We start from the raw sequence: 25,179 nt of genomic DNA, 5'->3' as shown, positions 1-25,179 counted from the left end.
CCATGTAAACATCAGTGTAATAACAAAAAAATGAAAGCTGTTAAATTTCATTGTCACCTTCAGTTGAACTTGCTCCATCTTTATTGTTGAAACAGCCTTCAAGATAAAATCGAAAACAACTCAGTCATTAAATTACACTGAAGTCAAATAGAGCTAACTGGATAAAACTGAGTGATTGGTGAGGTCTTGTTATTGCAAAGACACTTGAAAGAACCAGAACAACTGTAATAATCACATAAGTATCAGAGTAAATCATAAATGTCAGAATCAGAAGAACAGGGATCCAAAGGTGACATCATAACTACTTTAAGATCCTCTCCTGATTGGCTCACACATTGATGGTCCATGGAATACAGGGTCCTTTTTCAGCTGATGTTGCCTTTGAAAAAAGATGCCATTCGTTTACACACGCATAATTTGATTTAAATTGCTGTATATTAGCACACAACAGCAGAAAAAAATGGTTTCAGTTTACATATGATATAAGGTAAATCTGATTTCTGAATGTAATGTTATCAGGTGCTTTTAAGGTACTTAACATTATTAGAAAATGATTGGCATGTGGCCAGTAATGAGTTGACCAACTAAATTACATCTCATAATCCATTTATAATCTAGTTGGTACTGCAGTGAGGTTTATTTAGTTTGTTACCATGCTGGTGAAGCGGTCCTGGCAGGCCATGCGGATTTTCTCCGCCGTGGCGGGGGAGGAGAGTGGGAAACTGTTGCTCTGCCCTCTTTCTCTCCGCGCTGCTGCAATGGCCTCTTTAATGGCAAAAAATAAGGTACAGCCAAAGAAAACTGGAGGCTCACCAATACCCTATCAAAAAACCCCCATAAATAACTCAAATCAGTACTCATCTATCAACACCACAGCTGTTATATTACAAAACATACAGAGATGTCCAATTATGGTCGATTAAAGACTTCCCTGTAAGCTTAACTTCAACAAAAAACATTCAAATGCTACTGAGCCACATTACCAAGGCCTGGTCTTGACAGGGGGGCCAAATTCTTTGAGACATGACAGTCTGTGGAGTGTTAAGAAGATCTTGCCTTTGAGGAGTAGATGGCGTGTGGATTGCGTGCATTGGCGAGTAAATGCACGTTTAACTGGGGAGGGACATCGCAGAGAGCCGGAACCTTGTACTGAGATGGCCCACGCGTCAGAAGAACTCCATCCGGAGAAAACTGCAGCTCCTCAATGGTGTAAAGTCCAATCCCCTGGACAAAGCCTCCCTCTATCTGCATTCACAACTGTGGTTACTATGGAAACTTCCTCATAGTGTTCAAAAATACAAACTTCTGAATACAGGTGGCATCTTATGCCCTCTTCTGTAAACTGTACTTAAACTGGTATTTAATGTTCATTACCTCAGGGGTTGAGCAACATTTGGGTTTTTGGATAAAGTTAAAACTAAACAAACTTTTGTAACATTTTACTGATAATTATGCATGTAATTACAACATTCCTAACACATATCTGGGTGTGTGTTTACCTGTCCTATGTCCAGTGCAGGATTAAGGCTTCTACCAACATCCATAACAATGTCAGTTCTAATGTTCTGTAAAAAAATTATGTAGTTAATAAACTTGTTTTATTCAGTCAATCCTATAAGAACTGCAGAGTGCAAGCAACCAAATGCTGAGGCATGCACAAATCAAAGAATTTATCAAACAAACTATTAATTTAGTTCTGTGTGATCAGTTCAGGTTAGTTTTTGTTTGTGCGTTTGTTTTCAGTTACGTCAACAAGATAGAGTGACTGGCAGATGAACATCTGTCTGTTTGGTTGCAGATCTTATATGTATTACTTTATGGTCCCCAGTTAGACAGTCGATCTCCACTTCTGAACAGCATGCACCATAGGTAAAGTAATAGTAGGCTGGCCCCTCACTCTTCTCCCAATCCACGCTGGTGTGGGGACCCCTGACATATGGATTAAATGACAACTCTATCTCAATCAAATTCTTTTTCAGACCAGATCTATTACATATGCTGTTTTTTTTTTACTGTTTTTTTAGAGAAGGAATGAATAGACATACATGAAGAAACCTGTTGCAGACAAGCTGATCTTTTGGCAATATGCTTCAACCACCTGTTGAAGAGATATGATAGTAGCAGTGTGAGAGAAATACTTGAATACACCTGACATGACATCTCTGTCAGATGATTTGTGTTTTGAATCCAAAAGGTAGGCTGTACACTCACCAGCTCAGGCCAGGTGTATTTTGGATGTTTCTCAATGAGAGGCTCCAGACGACTCCTGAGCTTCTCACTAGCGTTCTGAAGTCAGATGAGAATGTTCAAGTCAGATTACAATACTCAGTGACAGATTACAGTGTTCAGTGCTGGAATAATGCTCAGGGTTAGATTAAATACATTGAAAACACTACAGAACACACTCAGTATTACAGCAGTGTCTCTTAATCCTCTTTCAAGTAACCTTCAGACATCAGTCATCTTGCCCTAAGCTCTGGTGCTCTTTATTTATATTGTCAGGTAATCCTTAATTTTTTTGCCATTTTATCCTCTTTTCATCCCAGTTTAGCAGTGGCCAGTCCCCTTGTATTTCTGGTCCCCGTCACTTCCACAGCTCCCATGCTGGCTAGAGAGGATGGCTAGACTACCACATACCTCCACCAATACATGCAGATGCACTGATTACTGTTTTTCACCAGACTGCGGAGGACTTTCCTCAGAGGCCATAATGTGTATGGAGCTTCAAACTCCCCACCGCTAATGCAGTGCTCCCAACTGACCACAGGAAGTCACCACTGCAGTGACAGAGAGATGATCCCTCATTGGTTTCCCACCCCTGAACACGCCTGTTGTGTTTGTGTGGGTGTGGGAATCGGGTCTCTACAATGGTGGGCTAGTGTCTTCCTCCACTGTGCCACCCAAGTGCTCAGACATGATCAAAAGAATTATGAGAGCTAGTTTGTCAGGGAGAGTCAATTGAAAGAAGAACTGCTTAGGCTTCACAAGGAGTAGGCTTGGGAAATTGGGTGCTATATGGGTGCTATATGTTTATGTGTCAGTTAACATTGTTCTTGTTAGGTACCTTCACAGCCATGCCCACAGCGTCTGTGCCAAAAGATGCCGCAGATGGGGCTGCGTTGGGCACATTTCCTGTGCACGTCTCCTTAATGTGGATTAAAGACATGGGGACCTTCAGAATACGGCTGACAATCTGGGAAAGAGCAATATTACATCAGATTACAATGTTTGACAGTGCCTTTCAGCATGAGATTCACTCAAAGGCCTAAATGTCTCTCTGTAAAGAGTATTCTACAGGTCAGCCATGACAATGCTTCATCAGTCACTCAGACTGCCACATATCAAATAGAATAGAATAGAATAGAATAGAATAGAATAGAATAGAATAGAATGTAGAGTAGGAATTCTGACCTGTATGGCTTTGGTGTTAATCCCTTGTCCCATCTCTGTCCCTCCATGAGACACCAGAATTGATCCATCTTTATAGATGTTGACCAATGCCGCACCCTGCCCAGGAGAGGTGGAGCTTAATTCAGGTTATCCAAAACCACACTGAAATCACATTGTAGATGCTGGAGATATATTTTGTTCTACATATCAAAATTACTGAGTGTTTTAAAGATGGAGACAATGCACCCTGTTTGTCTATGTACATTAAAGATTCAGGATGTTTTCAATGGATAATCGTGTCAAGGACAATGTGTTACTACACAGAAAGGAAAGAGAATGTGAGAACGACAAAATCCAGAATGTATATCTTTGTGTTTTCAAATTAGCATAAGTATGGACTGAATGATGGACATATCATTCAGGGTAAAAAAATATCTTCAATTTAAAATAAAATAAAATAAAATAAAATAAAATAAAATAAAATAAAAATGATAACACAACTTTTCTTTCAATCTTTCCTCTTTCCTTTTTATTTGTTGTTTCATTTCTTTTACCTACCTCAAACCAAACTTTTTGCTCAACATGTCAAGACCCTAACCCTAACCCATTCAGTAGAACATTCAGTGAATTTTATGTATACTGTGGGGTTAAAATTATTCATAAAATTTAAAAAACAAAGGCAGGTCTTACTGCATTTATACTGTATATTTGTGCTTTAGTCTATAGCTCACCTGGTTATAGAAACCCTTGGAGAAACCAATGCCAAATTTGAGAGGAACAGCTGCGATGCCTCTCTTCTTCCAGTGGTTCAGGGAGTTGAATTCCTCGATGGCAGAAAGACGCTTGCGATACTCAGACTTCTCGAGACATTCCTCCCAGCAGCATATCATGTTGCGTGGGGAAAAGACCTGCTTGTGGTGGGTGTACGACTCCTCATCTCTGTACATGTTAATGGCCCTGACCTGTAAGAGAGTGTTGGAGTATATTATGAAACACATCTGATGTTTGGATTCAACATTAGCACGACACCAGGAAAATTCATCACTTTCACTGTGATGGCACAGAAAAAAAAACAAAACAAAAACAACTGCTCAAACGTTCAGATTGCCTTAAAGTGACACAACTCATCAAACTGTATCTTAAAATGACTCGTTTATCATCCAATTCCACCGTCTTAATGGACGACGCTTGGGGGGCTCGCCCACACTTCAACACCTCCGAGATGTGTCATGGCACACTGATAGCGCTCCCAAGAAATCTGATCATAATTTATTGATTTAGATTTTTAGAGTTTTAAGTAATGATGGAATATTAGTGGTTTACGAGACAGGGCTAGATTTGACTATGGGCCAATAAGAGTGTGGATTTGGTTGTGTACCAGTAAAAACTGTCCATAAAGTTCTGTTATGTAGGTGCGCCACATGGTAAGGCTCTGCTCTGTATCTCTTACTAATGCCTGTGCAGAAGTGCTGTTTGTTTGGGACTCTGTGATTTTGGGAAATCAGTCAAGAGTTGGTCGCGGGACTGTCTGTTGTGTGATATACACTTCCTTTAAGGACATGCGTATTTGTGGTTTTCAGTTGTTGTATTTATACATTCCATTTACTGTGGCAACCCCATTAAACATTGTAGCTCCGAAAAAGCACCGGCAGGTAAAAGCACCTGGTGTCTTACCTTTTCTGCAGGTAGATCACACTTGACTGCCACCTCATGAAGTACACTTTCTATGATGGTCAGACCCTGTGGCCCACCAAAGCCTCGGAACGCTGTGTATGAGGGTAGGTGGGTCTTACACACAAAGCCCCGCCCACGCAGGTGAGGGATCCTATAGCCGTTGTCCATGTGGAGCAAAGCTTTTTCCATGATCTATATACACAACATTAAAACCAGAGATCTCAGTATAGTAAGTGTATCATTCTGTGATTTGTTTGATTAAACATAAAAAATGTACAAGGCCTGTTTTTGTAGACTTTCTGGTTGTGTTTTGTTTTTATGAACATTGGTTACATTCATTTTCCGACTTACAAATGTGGACTCATCCAGGGTGCATCCTCCATTGCTGTAGTATGTAATGTCAGCCGCTAGAACTGTGCCGTCATCCATAAACCCAACCTGTGAAAGAGAGCACAGGTTGTCACACAGCACAAACACAACACAAACCACTGTTCTCTGGACAATTCCCTCTGAAATCATACAGAAAGGTGGCTCAGATTACACTTACATAGACTGACACAAATAAGGTAATAATCATCTCATGTATCTTTATTCTGTAAACACATCATTTCGTTTGTGAAAAATGAACCTAATTTACTGCACTGAAAATGGACATTTTGATCACGTAGGAATCACAGAATACTCAGTTAAAATAATTTCCAACATCCAGTTTGTCCCAGATTCTGCGGTGACTGGAATAATGAGGGCACTCTGTTTGCCCTAGAGTGTGATATGAGAAGGAGTGACCCTTTTAAAAAGAAGGAGAGAAGGAGTGACCCTTTTGAAAAGAAGGAGAGAAGGAGTGACCCTTTTGAAAAGATCTCATTATGCAGAATGCTGACCCACCTTGTATTTCCCCAGAAATGGGTGTCGGCCCCCAGTGATTAACATGTCATCTCCACGCTCTAAAACACACCTCACTGCCCGGCCTGTCCTACAGCAGAGAAGGACAGTTCATATGTGTGTGTGTCTGTGCATACGCCTCAGGAAAAGCAAAAGAGTAAATGATTTCACCTCACTTATATTTCAAATGCAATATAATGTAATCACGAGTTATCAGAATTGATAGTCTTGAAAAAAAGCAGTCTTGCAGTGCTTTAGTAATAGTTCGTAAAGAAAGTGAGTCATTTGGAGAGAATTTGGAAAAATGTACACCTTAAAAGGTATGCAACGCTATCGGCTTATCAGAAACCATAACGAAATTTTTATAAAGGCTTATGACTGTAAGCAACACATGCTGAGTTTTCTTCGCCGAGGCAATGAACTTTTTGATGTGAGAAACATAGGTCATTTATTATTTCCCTTTTTAGGAGAGTTCATTTGGCAGTCCAACATATATCCCTAATTCACATAAAATAATTTCTCAAAGGAAAAACAACACTGATGTCTGTACTTGTGTGCGGCCGTGGCAGTGATAGCAGACAGAGTGGCAATCTTCATGACCTTTCCTCCAAACCCTCCACCCAGCCGCTTCACGTGGCACGTGATCTTATTGGAGGGCACTCCTAGAGTGATACCCACAACCTCCTGTGGCCGAGACAGTGAAAAACACACTCGCTGAGTTTAATACAGTCACAAGGCAGCAAATCTGCTTCTGTCAGCCAAATGGTTTTGATAAGCACTGTTTAAAAACAGGAATAATTTGGCTCATGAACATATTTGTAAAATCCTTCAGTTAAGTCAAGCTGACGTTAGATTGCACTTTCGGATCTGCCCTTCCAACTTTATCTTTACCTGGACTTTTAAGCCTGTCATTCTGCCCAACTGAATATCTCTTACAAAAATGACCTCAGATCCATACCTGATCCTCTACAACTTTTCAGAATATTTTCTGTATATTGGCATGTCAAGGTGAAAACCTACAGCTGAATTGCTGTATATTAGAGTCTTTCCTGACCTGAGTATATGCAGCATGCTGACTGGCCACATACAGATCCATCTCCCCAGACTCCCCCTTGGGCACAGCGATCAGGCCTTGAGTTTCCATGTAGAAATGTTCCTGGCCTCCCATATACATCTCCCCTGTTCCCAAAGACAGGCCCTTGATTAATCTGTTCCACAGATTTACACATCTTTGTCTTAGTCAGCGTCGGGTATGTTGTGTGAGAATTGGTTTAGCTTACCTTCCAGGATGTTCTCTGCTTTTCCAAACCCTTCTTCCACGTTTCCTCTTTCAAGCCTCCTTATGGGATGGAAAAAGGACTGATGTTCAATTGCCTCCTAAGAAAAAAAAATACACCATGACAAGCGAGATTAAGATCTCATACCCTTTTCAGTTTTGATTTAAAATGGAAATAAATAGCAAACAATACCTGTATTGTTAAAAGGACTGGGAGCAGGTCCTCATAGGTGACCTGAACCTTGTCTGCTGCTCTCTTTGCCTGTTCTCTTGTCTCTGCCACTATAGCTCCTATAATCTGCCCAACACAGATCACCTGCCCATAAAAGACAGCAGCCGTTCAAACTAACAAGCCCAGACACTCATTCAAACGAATAGTAAATAAAAGGATTAGTAAAATGCAAAACAAGGGCATGCATCAGAATCAATGAGGATGGCTAACTTAATGATTTAAAGTGTGTTTTGAAGGGGCCGCTGTGTAGTGGATGAGAAAATGCAAAAAGCTGATACCGATACCTCCTGTTCAGCAAACAGCTCCTCAGGATTATTGAACCAGAGTCTACGGTTCTGACCCGGGACGTCTCCTGCAGAGATGAACGTGACCACTCCAGGCATTGTCAGGGCTACTGATGCATCTATTGCGCTGGTGTGTGTTTCAAACAAGGATAAACAACACATTACAAAGAAATACAGGCTAAAAAATTTAGTGAAGTGATTCAATGTAAGATTCAGAAATCTGATCTTTATGTATTATTTGACTGTATTATTTGTTATGAATGGACATCTGACTCAAAAATAAGATTTTATCCTTTGTCTACGTCAACAAATTAGCTTTTATTTCAAAGCACACATCACACAACTTTATAAATAAGCACTATTGGATGCTTATTCACACGTAAAATTCACACCTAAAATGCAAATACTTATGAATCATGAAAGTGCTGACAGTGAAAGTGTTAACAGATGTCTTTTCCAAGATCAGAATTCAGTTTGCAGCTTACATGATCTTGGCATGTGCTCTGGTGCTGGTTACCATGGATACAAAAAGCTCTCCTTTGACTGGGGGAATATCATCGTAGTACTGAGCCTCTCCAGTGGCCTGCTGGTATGCGGCCCGATGCATACTGGGACGGCCCACGGGGTCCATGGAGGACTGGATCTCTGGCACAAGCTATCAGACATGACATGCAGTCAATGGAAGGGTTGGCCGGTTAAAAATGACCAAACTCTTTTAAAAAATCCACACAAGACTTTGACTTTCAGTGCACTCACCTGGAAGGAGTGCTTGCCTTGTGGAACTTCATTTTTAAAGGGTTTCAGTGCACTTAGATACTCCAAAGGTACATCGCAGACATCCACCCCCTACAAAGATATATGAAGAAGCTCACTGGATTTAATTATTATAACTTAGTTTGTTCCTAAGTACAACATTATCATAAGAAATACAAATCTTGTAACTGATTGATCCTAAACAAGCGTTTAATCTCTTATGATTCTTTTGAATGAATCAGCAATGACGGGCTTGGAATGGTTTCTTTTCTTCATTTCTGTTTTGGTAAGACCAGTTTAGTAGCATGTCCTTCTAAACCGCAAATATTCTACTGTTATTTTAGCTCTGAGAGAGTTTATAGTGTCTCACAAACTGTAAGATTAGCGTGTTTATCGTGTCTGTAGTCTTGACTAGAGATTTCCCAGCAGGTCCCAGTCAGCAAAAGATAGTCTTTTCCATTAATCTCTCAAGCTGTTAGCTTTTCAGATCACAAACATCCGTCTCATCCAGAGCTACTTTTAACCATGACAATATCCATTGAGACAAACACACGTTTTCCTGTGACACAGTGCAAAACTGAAAGTAACATACCCTGCTTTTCAGCTCTAGTAGCACTTGCATGTAGAACTTGTAGAAGAAGCTGAGGGCAAGAGTGTTCCGGAAGGACACTCTTCCTCCATGGGCAGAGGAGCACAAACCGACCTCCTCCTGCAGTAGCCGACATGCATCAGATAAGAGCTTCTCTTCCCAGGAACTGTATAAAAACCAAGAGCTCACTCAGACATGCACACTGAATCAAGACCAAAAAAAGACAGATGAGTGGAAATGAATTTTTGGTAACATTGGTGTTTTGAATTCATTAACAGTCATGCATCATTAATATGTTGTGTAACACATAAACTCCATTGAGATAATGTTGGAGGATCTTTTCCAGACTGCTCACTATTGCTAGCAGTGCCAGGCCATGAATCCACGTGTCCACGTGAATTTAATGTTAATGTAACTATCTCCATAAGCCTGTCCAAGTCTTTAAAGCATAGTCAGAGACAGCCATACCGTCCTACAAGTTCCTTGCATGTTCGCCCGGCTTTGACCAACGTGGGTCCCAGCCCTCCATAAAACACATCTATCTCCTCCACCACAGCGGTGTCCTCCTTGAAGGCCACCCTCATGCCTGCATTCACCATGGAGAAGGCAAATTCTCTGCGCTGGGCCTGCCGGAATGCTGACACAAACTCCCACTAGGAGCAAAAAATCAAAATTCAATTCCATGTTACCAGTGTTAAGGTCTAAGGCACAGGCATTCCCACTGATTAGTTTCATTTTCTCTGATTGTTTTTGGCAGTTTACAGAACAATAAGCTGTGAATATGAGCCACAATTAGAAGATAAAAGCTAAAATGGAGTCTCACTGGTTTGGAAAGTGGGATGTGAATAGACAGCAGAATCTCACTGGGCTGGAGCACAGTTTTACCAAAGCCAGTAAAGAATTCTTCATTCAAAATCACTTCTCTCGTTCCACCTGTAAAAAAACAAAAAAACAAATGAAAAAAATCCACAAGTACTCCCTACCTGTTCAAAAGTCACCAAATAAATTATCACTAGAACTGTTAAACTGTTAATGAATTAATATGCAGATAATTAAAAAAAAATCGGATTGGTGGTACCTTTGGAGATGACTTGCAGCTTGCACTCAGCTGCGGCTAGGATACTGCTCAGGTCATATTTGGGGTTAGCACTCAGGACATTGCCCCCTATTGTCTGTTGATATCATCATAAAATTATTTATCACAAAGTGGGTTCCATGCAAGAACATTTTCTTATCTTAATTTTCTTGTTTTCTTCTTTTTTTTTCAATGAGTTGACCTTGTATGAGTTTGCCAGGTAAGGTTCAGCAAACATTTGTAACGAAACATGCAAATGTGTGTCAAACTCTCTTAAATCACTGGTACCAGCCATTTAGGATGTCTCTGGATGACTCCTAACTCCTTCCTTTAAAAAGTAAACACAGAGAATCTAGAACTCATCTAGAATATTTCTGATACGTGATCCATTTACACACTTAATCAGAATAGTTTATGAATGAGAAAGTATTTTCACCATCCCGGCATCACACTCACTGCCATGTTGCGTATTTGCTTCCCTGCCAAGCAGAGCAGGGGCTGAAGAAGGGCCTGGTACACTCTGGTCTTGTTTGGGTCCAACTCACTAACTGCAGTCTGCAAGACTTCCTTCAGTGTAGACAGACTGCATGCTGACCCCACTGTCACCCCTACACACGGCAGAGGAGTTCAGACTCAGCATGTCCTGTCTCCATATTACATTACATTACTTTAAAAGCCAGGGTACACAGCGTCTTAATATACTGCATTAATTTATCAGGAGAGTTACTGTCAATGGGTACAACCCTTGTTTACAAGTGATCATAGGTGATACAGGCCCATTGTATTGCTAAAAGCCATTTGAGGTTTGATTCAGGAAGATTACTCTCCAGAAAGTATAGCACATCACTCACATTAAAACCTTGTCATGAGGTTAAGCATTCTTATATAAGGCCATAGCAAACCAAAGTTAAGAACGTAATGTTACATGCTACTCAAATACAAAAACAAATTGTGGAATTTCACTGATTTACCATTATTTCCCCATTTTATTGTTCTCAGTTCAGAGATCCTCCCACCATAGATGATCAGGGGGTGAAGAACTCCCTTCACAATCATCTTGGGACCTGCAGCAATCAGTGTCTAGTTATTTTGACTTAGGGGAAAACAGATTACTCATAGTTACTCATTAAAGGTCCATGGCTTGTCTACATTGTGCCTCATCTTTGAGTCCAGGTTCTGTATTTAATTTTTTTTATTTATAAATATATATATATAAAAGGATCAAACCTATAGTGCTGACCTATATCTGTGTTTCCCACCATCAAAGGGGCATCTGGATATTCAGCTTTTAACTTCACAAGGTCCTTCAGATCTGCTGGGGAAATCCACTTAACTCTGTTTCCTTGGAAGCACAGCCGACCATCTCCTTGCTTTCTTGCCATGAGCTGAAGAGCAGCATTTATATATATGCATATATGAATATATATGTATATATGAATATAAAACGTAATTAATTTATTTTTTATTTGTTTATTAAAATTATTCTTAAAATGACTCTTATTCTTGACTAACGGTGAGTTGTGGTGGGAAGATGAGGTCCTGAGAGGAGTCGAGGGGCAGGGCATCATCCATGTTAAACAGCTCCTCAGACATCTGTAACATTCAAATTAAGACCAAATTCAAAGTCCACATCTGAAGCTTTGGCAAAAATACAGATCACATGTATATAACTGCTTTGCTGCAAGGGTCAACCTGGGTAATTTCCAATAAATTAGGTAAAAACAGGTTTTAACTCACATCATTACGGACTGTGTTGATGTTTTCCATGCAGCAAGTCCTTCCACTTTCCCCATTCTGACAGCAGGCTGATGCCTGGTTATGTGTCAAGCATAAATGAAGTTAGCAAAGCAGGATATTACAACAATATGCTTGTCTCCTCTAGCTACACAAAACAAATATCTCTAATTTAGCTAATTAAGGCCTGAGAGGGGAAAAAAAATCATTGATAAATCTAATTCAAAGACATCAAGCCACTTACTTCACAGAATGTCTTGAAGCCATCAATGATTGGGCGGTACCCAGTGCAACGGCAGAGATTGCCTTAAAGGGTCACAAAATTACAAAAAACAAAAGAAGAAAAGAAAAGAAAAAGAAGAGGGAAAAGTTTTTGAGGCATTTCACTTAAGATCAGTTTCATACCTGCTTTTAGGTAATTGGATTTTCTATGTCGATGTCATTTTGTTTTGAGAGTTAGACACAGAGCAGATATTTATTCATTAAACATAACAGTTATGTCCTAATTTGTAAGAGCACTCTTTCCTGTCCTGCTGTTTAAGGAAATCCAGCAGTGTTACCACCAAGAGCCTCTCTGATGTCCTCCATGGTGGGTTGAGGCTGGTTTCTCAGCAATGTGTACATGGACATAACCATGCCCGGAGTACAGAAACCACACTGAGAACCATGGGCCTTTGCTATACGCTCCTGAGAACATACACAAACAGAAAAGCAGATACACAACTAGAGCTAGAGGTGAAAAACCACAGAGAGACACTGGTCTTCACTCTTGAACAAGAAACATGAACACACAACAAAAGTATACGTAACTACCATGTGACATTTAGTGACAATCTCTCCTGTGAAAGGCTTCTTACCAAACACCGTCGACCAATACTACTAGTTCAACACTGGGTCAGAATGCATGTTATTACTCTTGGTCATGTTGGAGAGGTGGCAGTAGTTGAAATACTACTGGTTATAGTTTCAGGGTACTAGTCCATATGGATAATTCAACCAGGTATTTACTGAAAGGTGTAAATTCTTAGAGTTTGTAGTGCTGATATAACATCTCATAGACAAAGCTGTGATAAATACACAGTTAAAAGTTTTAAATGAAAAACAGATAAAACACAAACAAAATCTCTATGACTGGGACACAGCACATAATGAATAACCATAAGCTCTAAGATGCTGAAAGACTTATGCAGTGTGCAGTCGCGATGCAAGGTGGCCAGAAACAGACGGGCAAAACAATAACAGGAACAATAACAGTTTCTGTCTGGAGTCGCAGCAGATTTCGCTGGATGGTGATTGAGATCAGTGCGGGATCAGACACTTTGATCCTACACTGATCACTTTGGGTGCAGTTAATTTTGGTCCGATATACAACATAGTATTTTGACACGTCTTGGTATTTTAACCTTTACAGATGATCGGCTTCAGATATGTCTTGGGCCAACGTGTGAAGACTCAAGACTGGGCACTTCCCTTTTTATTGCTAATAAGCTGTCGAGCAATCGCAATGTTTCTCGCCAGTTGTAGGTGAAGCAATACTTACGTATCCTACATCACTCTTCGAGTACTCTTAAGTGACCCTTTCTTGTGTAACTAAAGGCCAACATTGTTCGTCGAGTTTACATTAACAAAGCACTAATGATCACTTTAAGACTGGTTCAAAGCAGTGGAGAATAATGGAATACAAACAATATGACCAATCCTGCTGTTGTTAGGAAAGAACATACTCACCTGAACTGGGTGGAGTTTGGTCTTGGTACTACCAATACCCTCCACGGTCACTATAGCTTGGCCGTGCAGAGAGCAAATGGGGAGAAGACAAGCATTCACAGAGTAGTGTCTGATATGATAAGGAGTTAAGTATGTTCAACATTTAATGAAACTTGCGTTCAGTGGCATTATTATTAATACTCTTTTCATGCTCCTTCATGTACGGACATCTAGTTTCAGAAAATGACTGGATATGAATCAAAACTAAGACTTGCCAAAGAAGAGTAGCATGATACCACGAGTATTTTCCTGCTGTGGCAAACTAACTATAATGCATTTTGAAAGAAAAGAGTGAGGATACAGCACAGCGTCACATAAGGGCTCGTATCTGGACAGCATCACCGTGCAAGCGCCACAGCCTCCACTTCCACAGCCATATTTAGTCCCCATCAACCCAACTGCAAACCAAGAATTCAGGTAAGAAATGGAGGCATAGCACTACACAGACATAGCAGGACTTCATTAGATAAGCTAAAACACAAGTCAGTGAAATTAAATTAAACAAACTGAAGAAAAAACAACATACACTCAGGCTCGTGTTATCACTGTACTTTTATAGCATCTGCTTAGAGTGTTTCTGTTTCTGTGTGAAAATTCTATTACATAAAGAAACCAAAAATAGCAATAGTAATTTGCATTGTTCATTTGTGTAGCACGTATCGGGAAGACAATACCTCTTCTGCGGAGGTAGCCCAAAAGCATTTCCTCTGGATCTGCATTCCTCTCCACTATCTGAAATACAATCTCACTTATATTTGTGGACATTTAACATGTGAAGACTACACTGTGGCTTTGCTGCCACATGCCCTTTTTCTTAACCCTGTATCTTTTAAAAAAAACACAATAATGTCTATGATGAATAACTGAGGCATTCCATGTCATATTACTTTCTTTATTGCCTGTATCATCTAACAATGTACAGCATCGTATGGGCAGGTCATGACATCCTGGTCCCATCATATGACTAGTGAGAAAAAAGAAGGCAACTAAATGGGCACATCAGGAAAAGCAAAATTCATGTCGCTGTGCATATCTGTTCTCTGGGGTAGTTAATCAATTTCATGAGTCTGAAAGAAATTTGATGTGGCAGGCTGCTGACAGTCATGTGTGAAACCCACTAGTTTTAGTTAAGGTAATCACCATGAACGTGAATAAGGCACATGGCATATGCACTTAAATTAAACTTCCACACTTAAATAATTTTTAATAAACCCACGTTGGAAAAATAGGGGAACACATGCTTAATAATTGTTTCCAAGACTTTACTGATATTGTTAGTTGGAAAAACAATTATTCTTCAGTGATATATATAACACAATGAGTCGAAATTTACAGATCAGCAATATTAAAAATTAAGGCATTGCATAAGGAGTTGCACTGACTCAACCTGCAAAGATGTCAATGCATTCCTCTGTGTACAGTGAAAAGCCAAAACAACAAAATCAACCAAATAAATCATATAATAAAGGTGTTTCAGAGGAACAAAACAAAGACAAAACTATTAAATTATCTATGATAAACAAGAACATAGAAATAGCAAAAAAGAAAAAAAAAACTTACCTTTTTGCCGTTGACATAGAAAATTAGCTCACTGCATAGAGATGGAGAAGACATGGTGGACAAAATCTGACCAGTCGTATGAAACAATCTTAAAGTTAGCATTGTATTTAACTGTCATGGCTATGCAAAACAGTTTTTTTCCCGTCTGAAAAAAGTTGGACCCCGGCAAATAAGGCAGTGTATGGGGGTTTTCAAAGACTGACATATTTTGCAATTTTGTCTTTAAATGGGAGGAAAATAGTAAATATATACACAAGACTTAAGCGTAGGATATATTTCTCTTTTCTTTGATGGCTATTGAACAGTGTGGTTTAATTTATATGGATAAACTAAAAACCCTATTCTCAAAAATGCAGTGGTCCACATTTTTATGCCCGTTGCGCAAGCGCAGTTGGGCTCGCATCTGGGAGGGTTTTTTTGTTGGGTTGGGAATAGCCATTGTGTTGCTTTGTTCATAGGTTCTAAAGCCGTTTTTTATCAGCATTAATTTAGGTAAGTCCCATTTTGAAACTTCGATCCGATTATTATATTGAAAATAACATTTCAACAATATCGCCTCGCTGTCTTAATTGATTACACTCAACGTGTCGTGATGTAAATGCGAACTTGCCCAGCTAGCGGCGCTTCGTTTTGGGGGCTAGGTGGTTAACGGGCTAGCCGTTTTATATGTAAGAAATGCTTCTCTTTAAGAACACACATCTGTCACGGATGCCCATCGCCAGACCTCACTGTGACATTTTCTTAATGTACAGGTTCGGTTTTCTTTGAAGTATCGTGTTAGAGTGACTGTTACGGAAAGCTAGCCACGTAGTCATGTAGTAGGCCTCTAGCTCATCGCTAGACCACTTCCAACGTGTCCGGTTTCTAGGATGCCGGTGTCCTAAATTAATCAACCCATATGGGCTTCATCGGATTGATAACCATAGTTATACCGTTCTTTAATGGCCTCACTTTCTGCTGTTGCAGATAAATTGCGAAATGCTAATTTCTAGTGATCGTGGTAACTTAAGTGCAGCGTTAACTTCATAATTGGCAGCTTGCTAGTGTCACAATATGGAGGTTGTGTGGATGGCGTTCAGGTTATCGTACTCAGATGGTGGTTAGCCAGTTAGCAGCTAATGCGTGTTCCCAGTCGCTTCTACATTTCCGGGTTTTCGGCGACGGGCACGAGGTTGAGTCTGTAATCCGTAATTTGCATTTGCGTATTGTACTTTAGTGTCATATTGCAGGATGTGATCTTTTAAGTTCGAGGCTCTTTCAGTTTGATTAAGAGATCCATTTTATGCTGATAATGCTCTAACGAAATGGCAGATTGGCGAGGGGGGGGGGGTGGCTGTTTTTACCAATTAGCTGCAGAAATTTGTACTTGAAACATGTTTATTTTTCTGTTTTTAACAGGTGTCTTTTATGAATAATCAAAAGCAGCAAAAGCCAACGCTTACCGGCCAGCGTTTTAAAACTCGGAAAAGAGGTAAGCAGTTATTAGCGGTTATACAGTTTTCGCTGTTATTCCGTCGGATCAGAATATAACAATGTGCGTTTAATTATTTCAACAGATGAAAAGGAGAGATTTGACCCTTCTCAGTTTCAAGAAAGTATTGTACAAGGCTTGAATCAAAGTGGCACTGATTTGGAAGCTGTCGCTAAGTTCCTTGATGCCTCTGGTGCCAAACTCGACTACCGCCGGTATGCAGAGACACTCTTCGACATCCTGGTGGCCGGCGGAATGCTGGGTAGGCGCGGCTTTTAATAACGAACAATGTTATAATGATAATATATGATTACGTCTGCCAGTCACTGTGTATTCCTGTCTCTCGCAGGAATGAAACAGTTTAAATGTGTGGTTAAAAATACGATTCTCGCTTGTGAAAAACTGAATATTTATATGTCCGCCCCGCGTGTGTTGTGTTTTAGCCCCAGGCGGGACGCTGTCTGATGACATGACCCGTACTGAGTATTGTCTCTTCACCGCCAACGAAGACCTGGAGACAATGCAAGCTTATGCTCAGGTACCTACATTCCTTCATGTAGTCTCCCAGACAAGGGTCCACACATGTGTCAACACTGAATGAAGACATGTCTTACATCTGTGATCTTTTTTTGTTTGTTTGTTTTAAATACAGGTTTTTAACAAGCTGATCAGGCGTTACAAGTACCTGGAGAAAGGGTTTGAGGAGGAGATCAAGAAGGTAAACTACACCTGTGCACCAGTGTAGAAATGAATAACTCTTCAGTTAGAGGGATTTCTCAAAAACAAAAAATATGCACCCTTTTTCTCATTTTTCAGCTCATATGCATTTAAGGATTGCTCCACGTAAGCCAGATAAAGTGACACATTCAAGCACATAGTTGTTGTAAAAGTGTGTTAATTAGTAGTTACATGGAAGCATGTAATACGGTGATTATATATGGATACTGGACACAAACCTTAAAACTTTATCTTTTTGGTAGTTGTAGCAGAAAAGTCGTAAACTTTGAAATGGTTAGTGTTATTCATTCTTTCTGTCTCTCTCTTTCTCTCTCCCTCAAATATGTCTGCAGTTGCTGCTGTTTTTAAAAGGCTTCACAGAGTCTGAGCGTAACAAACTGGCCATGCTGACTGGCATTCTCCTGGCCAACGGCAACATCTCAGCTTCCATCCTGAGCAGCCTTTTCAACGAGAACCTCGTCAAAGAAGGTAACTCGCTCATCTCTCAAAGTCAGACACGCTGATAGGCCAAGAATGATTGATGCATTTAGTTTCCTGTGAACAGCTGAGGTGAACGTCCACATAAAGATCACAATACTTTTTTTTTTCTTGCTGCGAATAAATATTTTCATATATTTATGAATCGACATTATGGCAGTGTTAAGTGATAACTGGATTCGTGTGATTTTTTGGAACCGTTTGCTCTTATCCTAGGCGTGTCTGCTGCTTTTGCTGTGAAACTTTTCAAATCCTGGATCAATGAGAAAGACATCAATTCAGTGGCTGCCAGCCTGCGTAAAGTAGGCATGGACAACAGACTGATGGTAAATACACACTCAGTTCAGTCAAATCAAAACAAGTGTTATGTGTCTTCCCCTCATTCTCAGATCCTGTAGTTTCAGGCATGCCAAATAAGCTCAGGTCAAGTGCTGAGGACAGTTCTGTCAATGACCAAAGTATTGTTTTGATGATAGTTTTGTATTGGCCAGCTGGCTTATTCATAAAAGTGATTAAATCTGTTGTTGAAAAACTTTAGAATTACTGTGGGAGTAAATCAAATGTGGTGTTAATCTGTGGGTATAAGTGATATAGGTTGTGCTGCGTGATTCCTCGTAGTGTTCATGTGTATTGAAATCAGGCAAGGCAGTATTATATAACTTATTTGTTATTCCTAGTTATCAGGTTCATCCTGTTTGCTCCGTGAAATGTTTATTTAGCGATAGAAATGAGGGAAGGAGGTTGAACTGCTTAAACTTCTAAAATACATAGGGCACTCCCCTCTCATTGTGAAACCATGGCTCCTCATGTTATCTCTGGGCTGTTGTAGGAGCTCTTCCCAGCCAACAAGCGCAGCTGCGAACACTTCTCCAAGTATTTCACCGACGCAGGGCTGAAGGAGCTGTCTGACTTTGCCCGCAACCAGCAGTCAATCGGAGCCCGCAAGGAGCTGCAGAAGGAGCTGCAGGAGCAGATGTCCCGCGGCGACCCCTTCAAAGATGTGAGCCACCAAACCTGTCATAGTTCTTATCCCCCACCTCACACTCTAGTCAGTGTCATCTCTGCTCGACCCAGTCACATGTGGCTTGATCGTTAATGCTGGGTGTGTGTGGGTGTGCCATCTCTTTTGCCATGGTCAGATCATTGCCTATGTGCGAGAGGAGATGAAGAAGACGAACATTTCGGAGCAGACGATGATAGGGATAGTGTGGACCAGTGTGATGAGCTCTATTGAGTGGAACAAGAAAGAGGAGCTCGTCACCGAACAAGCCATCAAACACTTGAAGGTGAGAGAGGCTTCAGAATGAACTGGGTTGAAAATAGGATTGCAGTTTATGTCCGTGTATCAGAACCAGTTTGATTGGTTGATATTAGAGCACTGAGAAATTTGCCTTATTGATTAAAATACCACTTTTTGCTTTGATCTTATATGAGCAAGGGAAAATGTCTGGTTTCGACAAAAAAAAAATACAGTAATTTAGTTTCAGATGGTCATTTTCCATTTTTCACCTCCTTCTCATCTGTAGCAATACAGTCCCCTCCTGAAGGCGTTCACCTCCCAGGGCCTGTCAGAGCTGACGCTCCTGCTGAAGATCCAGGAGTACTGCTACGATAACATCCACTTCATGAAAGCTTTCCAGAAAATTGTTGTTCTCCTCTACAAAGGTGCGTCCTGGTCTGACCTTAAGTCTCTGTCAGCAGTCACAATGACGATGACAATGGTAATGATGATGACGGTTATGATCTGTATGTCTGTTTCCATAGCGGACGTTTTGAGCGAAGAGGCCATTCTGAAGTGGTACTCGGAAGCTCACATGGCCAAAGGGAAGAGTGTTTTCCTTGAACAGATGAAGAAATTTGTGGAGTGGCTGAAGAACGCTGAGGAGGGTAAGTTAGTTCTCAGAATGTTTTTAGGGAGAGGCTAATTATGATAATGTTTTTGAAGTTGGCTTCATATAATTTGATGGACAATTAATGTTTTATTGAAAGAACAGGCGCTGTATTTACACAGCAAGGCAATGAAAAAAATATCTTAGTTCTGAAAGTCTATGGGCCAAAATCTCTCATGTGACATGTTTAAAGGTCAAGCATGAAGGTTAATTGTTATGTCACGGGACATTTGCTGGACACGGTTGATGGTGTCTTGTGACGTTGATCGATTTTTGCTTAGAGAAAAAGTCCTGTCTTTTTTAGTTAAGCTGCACGTTTAAAAGAAAAAAAGAAAAAGAAAGAAGTGGTCACAAGGTCAGAGAGCTCTTTTGTATTTGCCTGACACATTTGAGACAGTTGAGAGGCCAGTGCAGTGGCCCATGTTAATGTGCTGTTTAATGTTGACCCGTTGAATTTGTGTTTGTTTTTCTAGAATCCGAGTCTGAGGAAGAGGAGGGAGACTAAAGACCTGATGTTTGACCTAACGTGCAGAAGCCGCCACGGGAGCAGTAGAATGTTTTCTTATTAAAAAACAAGTGCTTGTCTATCTAAGTTCTCTATCTTTTTTTGTTTTGTTTTTTTTTTTTTTCTTTTGGATTCTACCTCCTGTTTTTTCAACCATAACATCTAGATGTCATTTAAGGGCTTTGTATAACCAATGGTTAATTTTAACAGATTTTTCTATTTAATCTTACGGTTTACACTCAAAATAGCACAAAGTTATGACTTGTCAACCTTTGTAATTATTCATCCATGGAGCTATATTACATGTTGACACATTTGGAAACCTTATAAATTTGACTTATTAGTATTATTATTACAATTATTGTTGCAATTATGACATGATTTTCATTTGAAAATGTTACATTCCATTCAATTACATGTGGCATTGCCGCTGCCTCGTTGCTGAAAAAAGAAATTGATCTCTTTCTGTCTGTTAATACTGCCCTCATGCCCTTGTTAGGCTCCTTCAAATTCTTTTTCTCCATTTGTGAAGTAATTGCCAAAGGTCCCAGTCCTGCTCCCATGGTAACGACCAACCAGCCCTAGGTTAGCTCTCACTGTAGTCAACTGTACAGAGTCGAGTTTTAGTCACCCTCAAAAGACCCCTTAAGCACTTGACATCACATTTCCAAGATCTGTCGCCACCTTCTCAACTGATATGTCACCAATTTCTTTAATCTGAGAAACTAATTGACTTTTTTATGAAATAAAACTTACAAGAATTCCAAGCTGCTGGGAGTGTGCTGTTTATTTGTTCTGTTATGTTGGAAAAAAAGAAAAGTGAGAATTTACAGTTCATGTAAATGTTACCACTTTGAAATGAAAAGTTGTATCTGCTTTCGTACAACCCCTGAGCCAAAAGTTCATAGAGACTTTCAAGTTCTCTTAAACTGACTGGGTTGAGTTGACAGCAGTTTTTAGGTGTCAGAGGCATAGCAAACCATGGAATGGAAGTCCAGCGCTTTGACTTGGTCACTTTCACACCTGTGAATCTGAAGCGAAGTGATTTGGATGTGTGCTCAGGGTTGACGTGAAATGCTCAGTTGATTCTTTGCTCCAGGGGATGAGGTTTTGCCCACTGAAGCGAGTTTTCTCCATGGATAGGCCTTTATCTTACCCCTTTGGAACCACACTGACAAGGACCTTGTAGTCATGGTAACTTCACTGACAAGAATTCCTTCACACTGGACAGATGTCTTGTGAAAGGTCTGTGTGGTTCCAGATTGTTCTCAATCTTAAAAATGGGTATCGGTGTGCTCCTTGGAACTCGCCTCTTCAGATCAAAATCTTTTCACAGTTCTGTCTCAGAGTTCTGTGTATGGCTTCTTTATGGTAGAGATTTACTCTGACATGTTGTTGACTGTGAAAACTCATACAAGCCTATTTCTTCTAAAGTCAAATCAGTCAGCGAAACTGATAACAAGTGGGCTTTGGGCTTTCTGAGTTTAAACATATCTCATGAGATTTTACTTTGTATTATCAATTACTTGCAAATACAACTTAGAGAAATTTAATTTTACTTTTCCCCCCATCAGGAAGTGTTTTGTGTTGCCAAGTTAAAAGAAAATCGAATGTTTTTCAAACTGGAAAAATCAAAATAAAGGAATATTTTTTTCTGGAGGAACTGCTGGTGTAACTAACCACTGGTATAAGGAAAATAAAAAATAATATAGGATATCTGAGAGACTTACGGTGCAATAAATGTTAAATGACTTAAGAGTCTGTGCACATAAACAATATTATTGCGTGGACTTTGCTTGAGGACAATCTCCGTTTACGTTGTAGAACATTCACTAGATGGCGCCTCAGTTTAAGTCAAATTGGTCCAGCTTCACCACGGTAATAATCCAAAAACAAAACTGCTTCTGTGCTCCAGTTGAGCCTTCAGGGTTTACCTTGCGATACATTTTGCAACTTCTTTTTAGAGATCATGCATGGTTAAACACATATATTTTGTTAAATGAGATCTTTGTAACCTGTACCTGAGCTTCAAACAGACACAAACAACACACATTCAGAGTCCATACTCATCATTTTAAAAAATAATTTAATTATAATGAATAAATATTATAAGAAGAGTACAGACATATTCAACTTTTTCTCTTTTTTGTACAAAAATACATGATTACGCAGTAACAGCATCCTTACTAGGTGCTATGTGCAAAGGACACAGTTCCATTATGGACACAGGCGATTCAAGTATGTCTTTAACAATCCCCCGTATTCGTATAATATTTAGAGGTAGGCCGTATTTCATGAGTTAGAGATACCGATAAAACATTTCGGGAGATTCACTGAGGGACAGGCCAACTGATTACATCTTTCAGTAGGTGTGCAATATTTCACAAACGCTAGTTTGACCCAAAATGACATCTGATATCTGTTTACAGTAGGTTTTTAGTCTTTCGATGGTTATTTAACTTTAGCTTTCTTAAAAAGAAATGTTTATACACTTGTGGCACATGCTATATGCATGTTGAAAATAATAGTGGTACTTTAATGGGGTTTCATCGTTTTTATCAAATAATAAAGTTTTCCTCAAAACACCGAGAAGCCCAATATTATTGAGTGAATTAATTTCAGTGTTTGCCCACATACAGTACTCGAGAAAATAAAAGTGACCTCATGAGGTGAAATTAGTTTAATATATTTACTTTATGTTAAAATGTCGCTGAACCAACAGCTTGTGCAATAAATGCAAGTAAACATGATTTGATACGACACAAAAGTAGGCTACATTAAGCAATGACATGGTGAACTATTAGATACTGGTAAATATTAATAGTGTCTTGAAAATTCATGTCTTCCGTACTTTCCAAACCTGACCTGCAAAATCGATTTTGTCTTTAGATTCATACGAAGTTTGTTGTGCTCGTTTAGTGTCGATCCTGTAGAGGCTCACTCAAACCTGTAGCTCAGGAAATCACTTTCAGCATTCCTATACTTGTATTGTCCTCACAAGAGCTTCTGTCGGCCTGTTTATAAACCAGTCACCCTCATCTCTTTAGCGTCTCCCTCGATAACCAAATGATTTATAAATGTCTCGCGGGACTAGGAGCTGTCTGTATTTGCCAACACTATTGCTAAATTCAGCAGTCCCAATCTCTGTTCTCAAACCAGTCTCAATTTCATCTACCTTTGATCAGCCTTCAAGTGATTTACTACTGATTCATTATGCCATTTTGCGGCAGAGGGAAAGAGTGGCGATTATAAGATGTTTACAGTGACTCAACGTTGCGTACTGGTCACGCGGCTGGCAGCGGATAAGTGACGGGTACGTAGGGTCGCGCCAGTTCTGTACTGACAGCAACCGCTGCAGCCGCGGGGCTTTGGTTACGACCATGTGACAGTCGAGAGACATGCTTTTTTTAAGGAAAGGGACGCGAAGGATTACTGTTTCTGCGACCAAAATAGACGCTTGCCAGGTGCAGCTTCACAAATCGACTCCAGTTACATTTCACCAAAACACGGCGGATAAGATAGGCTACATATAAACATACACGTTGTAAACGGGAAAAAGTGCATTTCAGTGTTTGTGCATTTCCTCCTGTCCTCAGGGATTTAAAAAAAACCCTGCTATACACATTTTCTGAATTTTGTTTCTGTACAAGATTGGTTTCTTTACATGTAAACATTCAGCGGGAGATGCATGGGAGCAACCCAGCCTTGACAGTGCCCATGTCAAATATGTGAATGCTTTTCCCCCTCTCTCAGCTGTGGAAGTAGAGAAAAATCAGTTACCACAGGCACACAACACCAATTCTTTCACATTTCACATGACAAGGACAAAATATGACCTAGAAAGCATTGCTCGGTATTTGGAAAAGATTTTTTGTGACAATATATTGAGTAGTAAAAGGACAGGAGTAAATGTAAAAAGTTGGAATTTTAATAGTTTACAGTACTTATTTTTTCCTCTTAAATCTGTGTGTTATTTCTGTATCAGTTTGTCCTTATGTTTCCATATAAACCATGTTCGTCAGTCAGACAAACTATGTTTAGTCTGCAAGTTTAGTGATATGTTAAAGCACAGAGCTAAAATAAAGGACTTAGAGGCACTAACCATTTTCCTCTGGTTGCTTAGACAGAAGGTGCAGATGGGTTTGAGTGTGGGGCTGGAGCTGATGTTGGAACTGCTCTGTAGGATGGTCTGGTACTTCAGACAGGGCTGACCATCCAGACAGTCATCCCCGAGTAGCAGCACGTTGGCCAGGTGAGAGATGTAGCTGGAAGCCAGACGCAGCGTCTCGATCTTGGACAGCTTACGGTCGGCCGGTTCGGTGGGTATGAGAGTCCTGAGCGCGGTGAAGGCCGTGTTCACGCTGTGCGTGCGGTCTCGTTCCCGCGCGTTTGCTGCCTGACGCTGTTTACTTATACCCGCCAGTCTACGTCCGCCACACCGCTTCATCCCCTCTCGACCCCCGCGGGGACTCCCGTCGCCCGTCGACTTGTCCGAACTGTCGCTGCCGCTGTCCAGCTCATCGGGGTCGGAGTTCAAGATGCCCCTTTCGCTGCTGGTGGACTTCATGGTGCAGAGAGGAGTGCGAGTGAGGATTGTGGGTAAGCCTTGGGGAGAGAGCTCACTGCCCATCGCTTTATGCAGAGTGAAAATAGACGGCGGGACCAGCTGCCTCCCGATCCGGTGACCCGGACACTGCCTCGTCCCCCCCTGGCACTTCAGCATACCATTTCTTGAGTGACTGATCCAATCCTTTCTGGGTCGCCAGCATGTGAGCTCTGGAAAAGGGAAGACAGGTGGAGCCTGGGATCCACCTGTTGCAGTTTTTGGGAGAGAGAGAGGGAGAGAGGTGTGTATATAAATATATGCATAGGGACACCCGCCC

At 40.4% G+C, this 25,179-nt stretch overlaps 3 protein-coding genes across 3 annotated transcripts; 1 reads left to right on the top strand and 2 right to left on the bottom strand.

Moving 5' to 3' along the window:
• Nucleotides 1-318: 318 nt before the first annotated feature.
• aox5 (aldehyde oxidase 5) lies at nucleotides 319-15,270 on the bottom strand. The gene is made up of 35 exons (XM_030771353.1): nucleotides 15,217-15,270; nucleotides 14,331-14,388; nucleotides 13,958-14,054; nucleotides 13,618-13,726; nucleotides 12,450-12,576; nucleotides 12,134-12,195; nucleotides 11,893-11,967; nucleotides 11,668-11,748; nucleotides 11,396-11,540; nucleotides 11,127-11,219; nucleotides 10,612-10,763; nucleotides 10,159-10,252; nucleotides 9,904-10,013; nucleotides 9,549-9,733; nucleotides 9,084-9,246; nucleotides 8,495-8,584; nucleotides 8,224-8,393; nucleotides 7,739-7,865; nucleotides 7,416-7,538; nucleotides 7,227-7,323; nucleotides 7,001-7,125; nucleotides 6,497-6,630; nucleotides 5,950-6,037; nucleotides 5,416-5,502; nucleotides 5,065-5,256; nucleotides 4,122-4,352; nucleotides 3,412-3,507; nucleotides 3,065-3,193; nucleotides 2,212-2,286; nucleotides 2,046-2,098; nucleotides 1,815-1,929; nucleotides 1,500-1,565; nucleotides 1,057-1,245; nucleotides 653-820; nucleotides 319-379 (listed from the first exon to the last, which is right to left on the bottom strand). The coding sequence occupies exons 1-35, from the start codon at nucleotides 15,268-15,270 to the stop codon at nucleotides 329-331; spliced, it is 4,011 nt and encodes a 1,336-aa protein (XP_030627213.1). The 3' UTR covers nucleotides 319-328.
• A 355-nt stretch (nucleotides 15,271-15,625) lies between these two features.
• On the top strand, nucleotides 15,626-21,063 carry bzw1a (basic leucine zipper and W2 domains 1a). Its single transcript, XM_030771825.1, has 12 exons — nucleotides 15,626-15,708; nucleotides 16,615-16,687; nucleotides 16,773-16,949; nucleotides 17,131-17,225; nucleotides 17,340-17,405; nucleotides 17,758-17,893; nucleotides 18,119-18,228; nucleotides 18,732-18,902; nucleotides 19,042-19,188; nucleotides 19,429-19,567; nucleotides 19,667-19,789; nucleotides 20,265-21,063. Exons 2-12 carry the CDS (start codon nucleotides 16,624-16,626, stop codon nucleotides 20,294-20,296), a joined length of 1,260 nt encoding a protein of 419 aa, XP_030627685.1. The 5' UTR covers nucleotides 15,626-15,708; nucleotides 16,615-16,623; the 3' UTR covers nucleotides 20,297-21,063.
• A 2,953-nt stretch (nucleotides 21,064-24,016) lies between these two features.
• On the bottom strand, nucleotides 24,017-24,926 carry LOC115810266 (transcription factor 15). The gene is made up of 2 exons (XM_030772192.1): nucleotides 24,399-24,926; nucleotides 24,017-24,049 (listed from the first exon to the last, which is right to left on the bottom strand). The coding sequence occupies exons 1-2, from the start codon at nucleotides 24,924-24,926 to the stop codon at nucleotides 24,017-24,019; spliced, it is 561 nt and encodes a 186-aa protein (XP_030628052.1).
• Between the last annotated feature and the right edge of the window lie 253 nt (nucleotides 24,927-25,179).

This window comes from Chanos chanos, chromosome 4, assembly GCF_902362185.1.
Source record: "Chanos chanos chromosome 4, fChaCha1.1, whole genome shotgun sequence".
NCBI lineage: Eukaryota > Metazoa > Chordata > Actinopteri > Gonorynchiformes > Chanidae > Chanos > Chanos chanos.
This window is presented reverse-complemented; position numbering and strand designations above follow the sequence as displayed.

What these genes read in the sequence shown, in the direction of transcription:
- aox5 (XM_030771353.1), bottom strand. Translation starts at nt 15,270, where the DNA reads ATGTCTTCTCCATCTCTATGCAGTGAGCTAATTTTCTATGTCAACGGC. An exon ending in CATCAGAGAGGCTCTTGGTG is followed by an intron (nt 12,196 to 12,449) that starts GTAACACTGCTG and finishes TGACCCTTTAAG; the next exon opens with GCAATCTCTGCCGTTGCACT. An exon ending in AATACACCTGGCCTGAGCTG is followed by an intron (nt 2,099 to 2,211) that starts GTGAGTGTACAG and finishes TCTCTTCAACAG; the next exon opens with GTGGTTGAAGCATATTGCCA.
- bzw1a (XM_030771825.1), top strand. Translation starts at nt 16,624, where the DNA reads ATGAATAATCAAAAGCAGCAAAAGCCAACGCTTACCGGCCAGCGTTTT. An exon ending in GCATGGACAACAGACTGATG is followed by an intron (nt 18,229 to 18,731) that starts GTAAATACACAC and finishes GGGCTGTTGTAG; the next exon opens with GAGCTCTTCCCAGCCAACAA. An exon ending in AAGCCATCAAACACTTGAAG is followed by an intron (nt 19,189 to 19,428) that starts GTGAGAGAGGCT and finishes TCTCATCTGTAG; the next exon opens with CAATACAGTCCCCTCCTGAA.
- LOC115810266 (XM_030772192.1), bottom strand. Translation starts at nt 24,926, where the DNA reads ATGGGCAGTGAGCTCTCTCCCCAAGGCTTACCCACAATCCTCACTCGC. An exon ending in TAAGCAACCAGAGGAAAATG is followed by an intron (nt 24,050 to 24,398) that starts GTTAGTGCCTCT and finishes CTACTTCCACAG; the next exon opens with CTGAGAGAGGGGGAAAAGCA.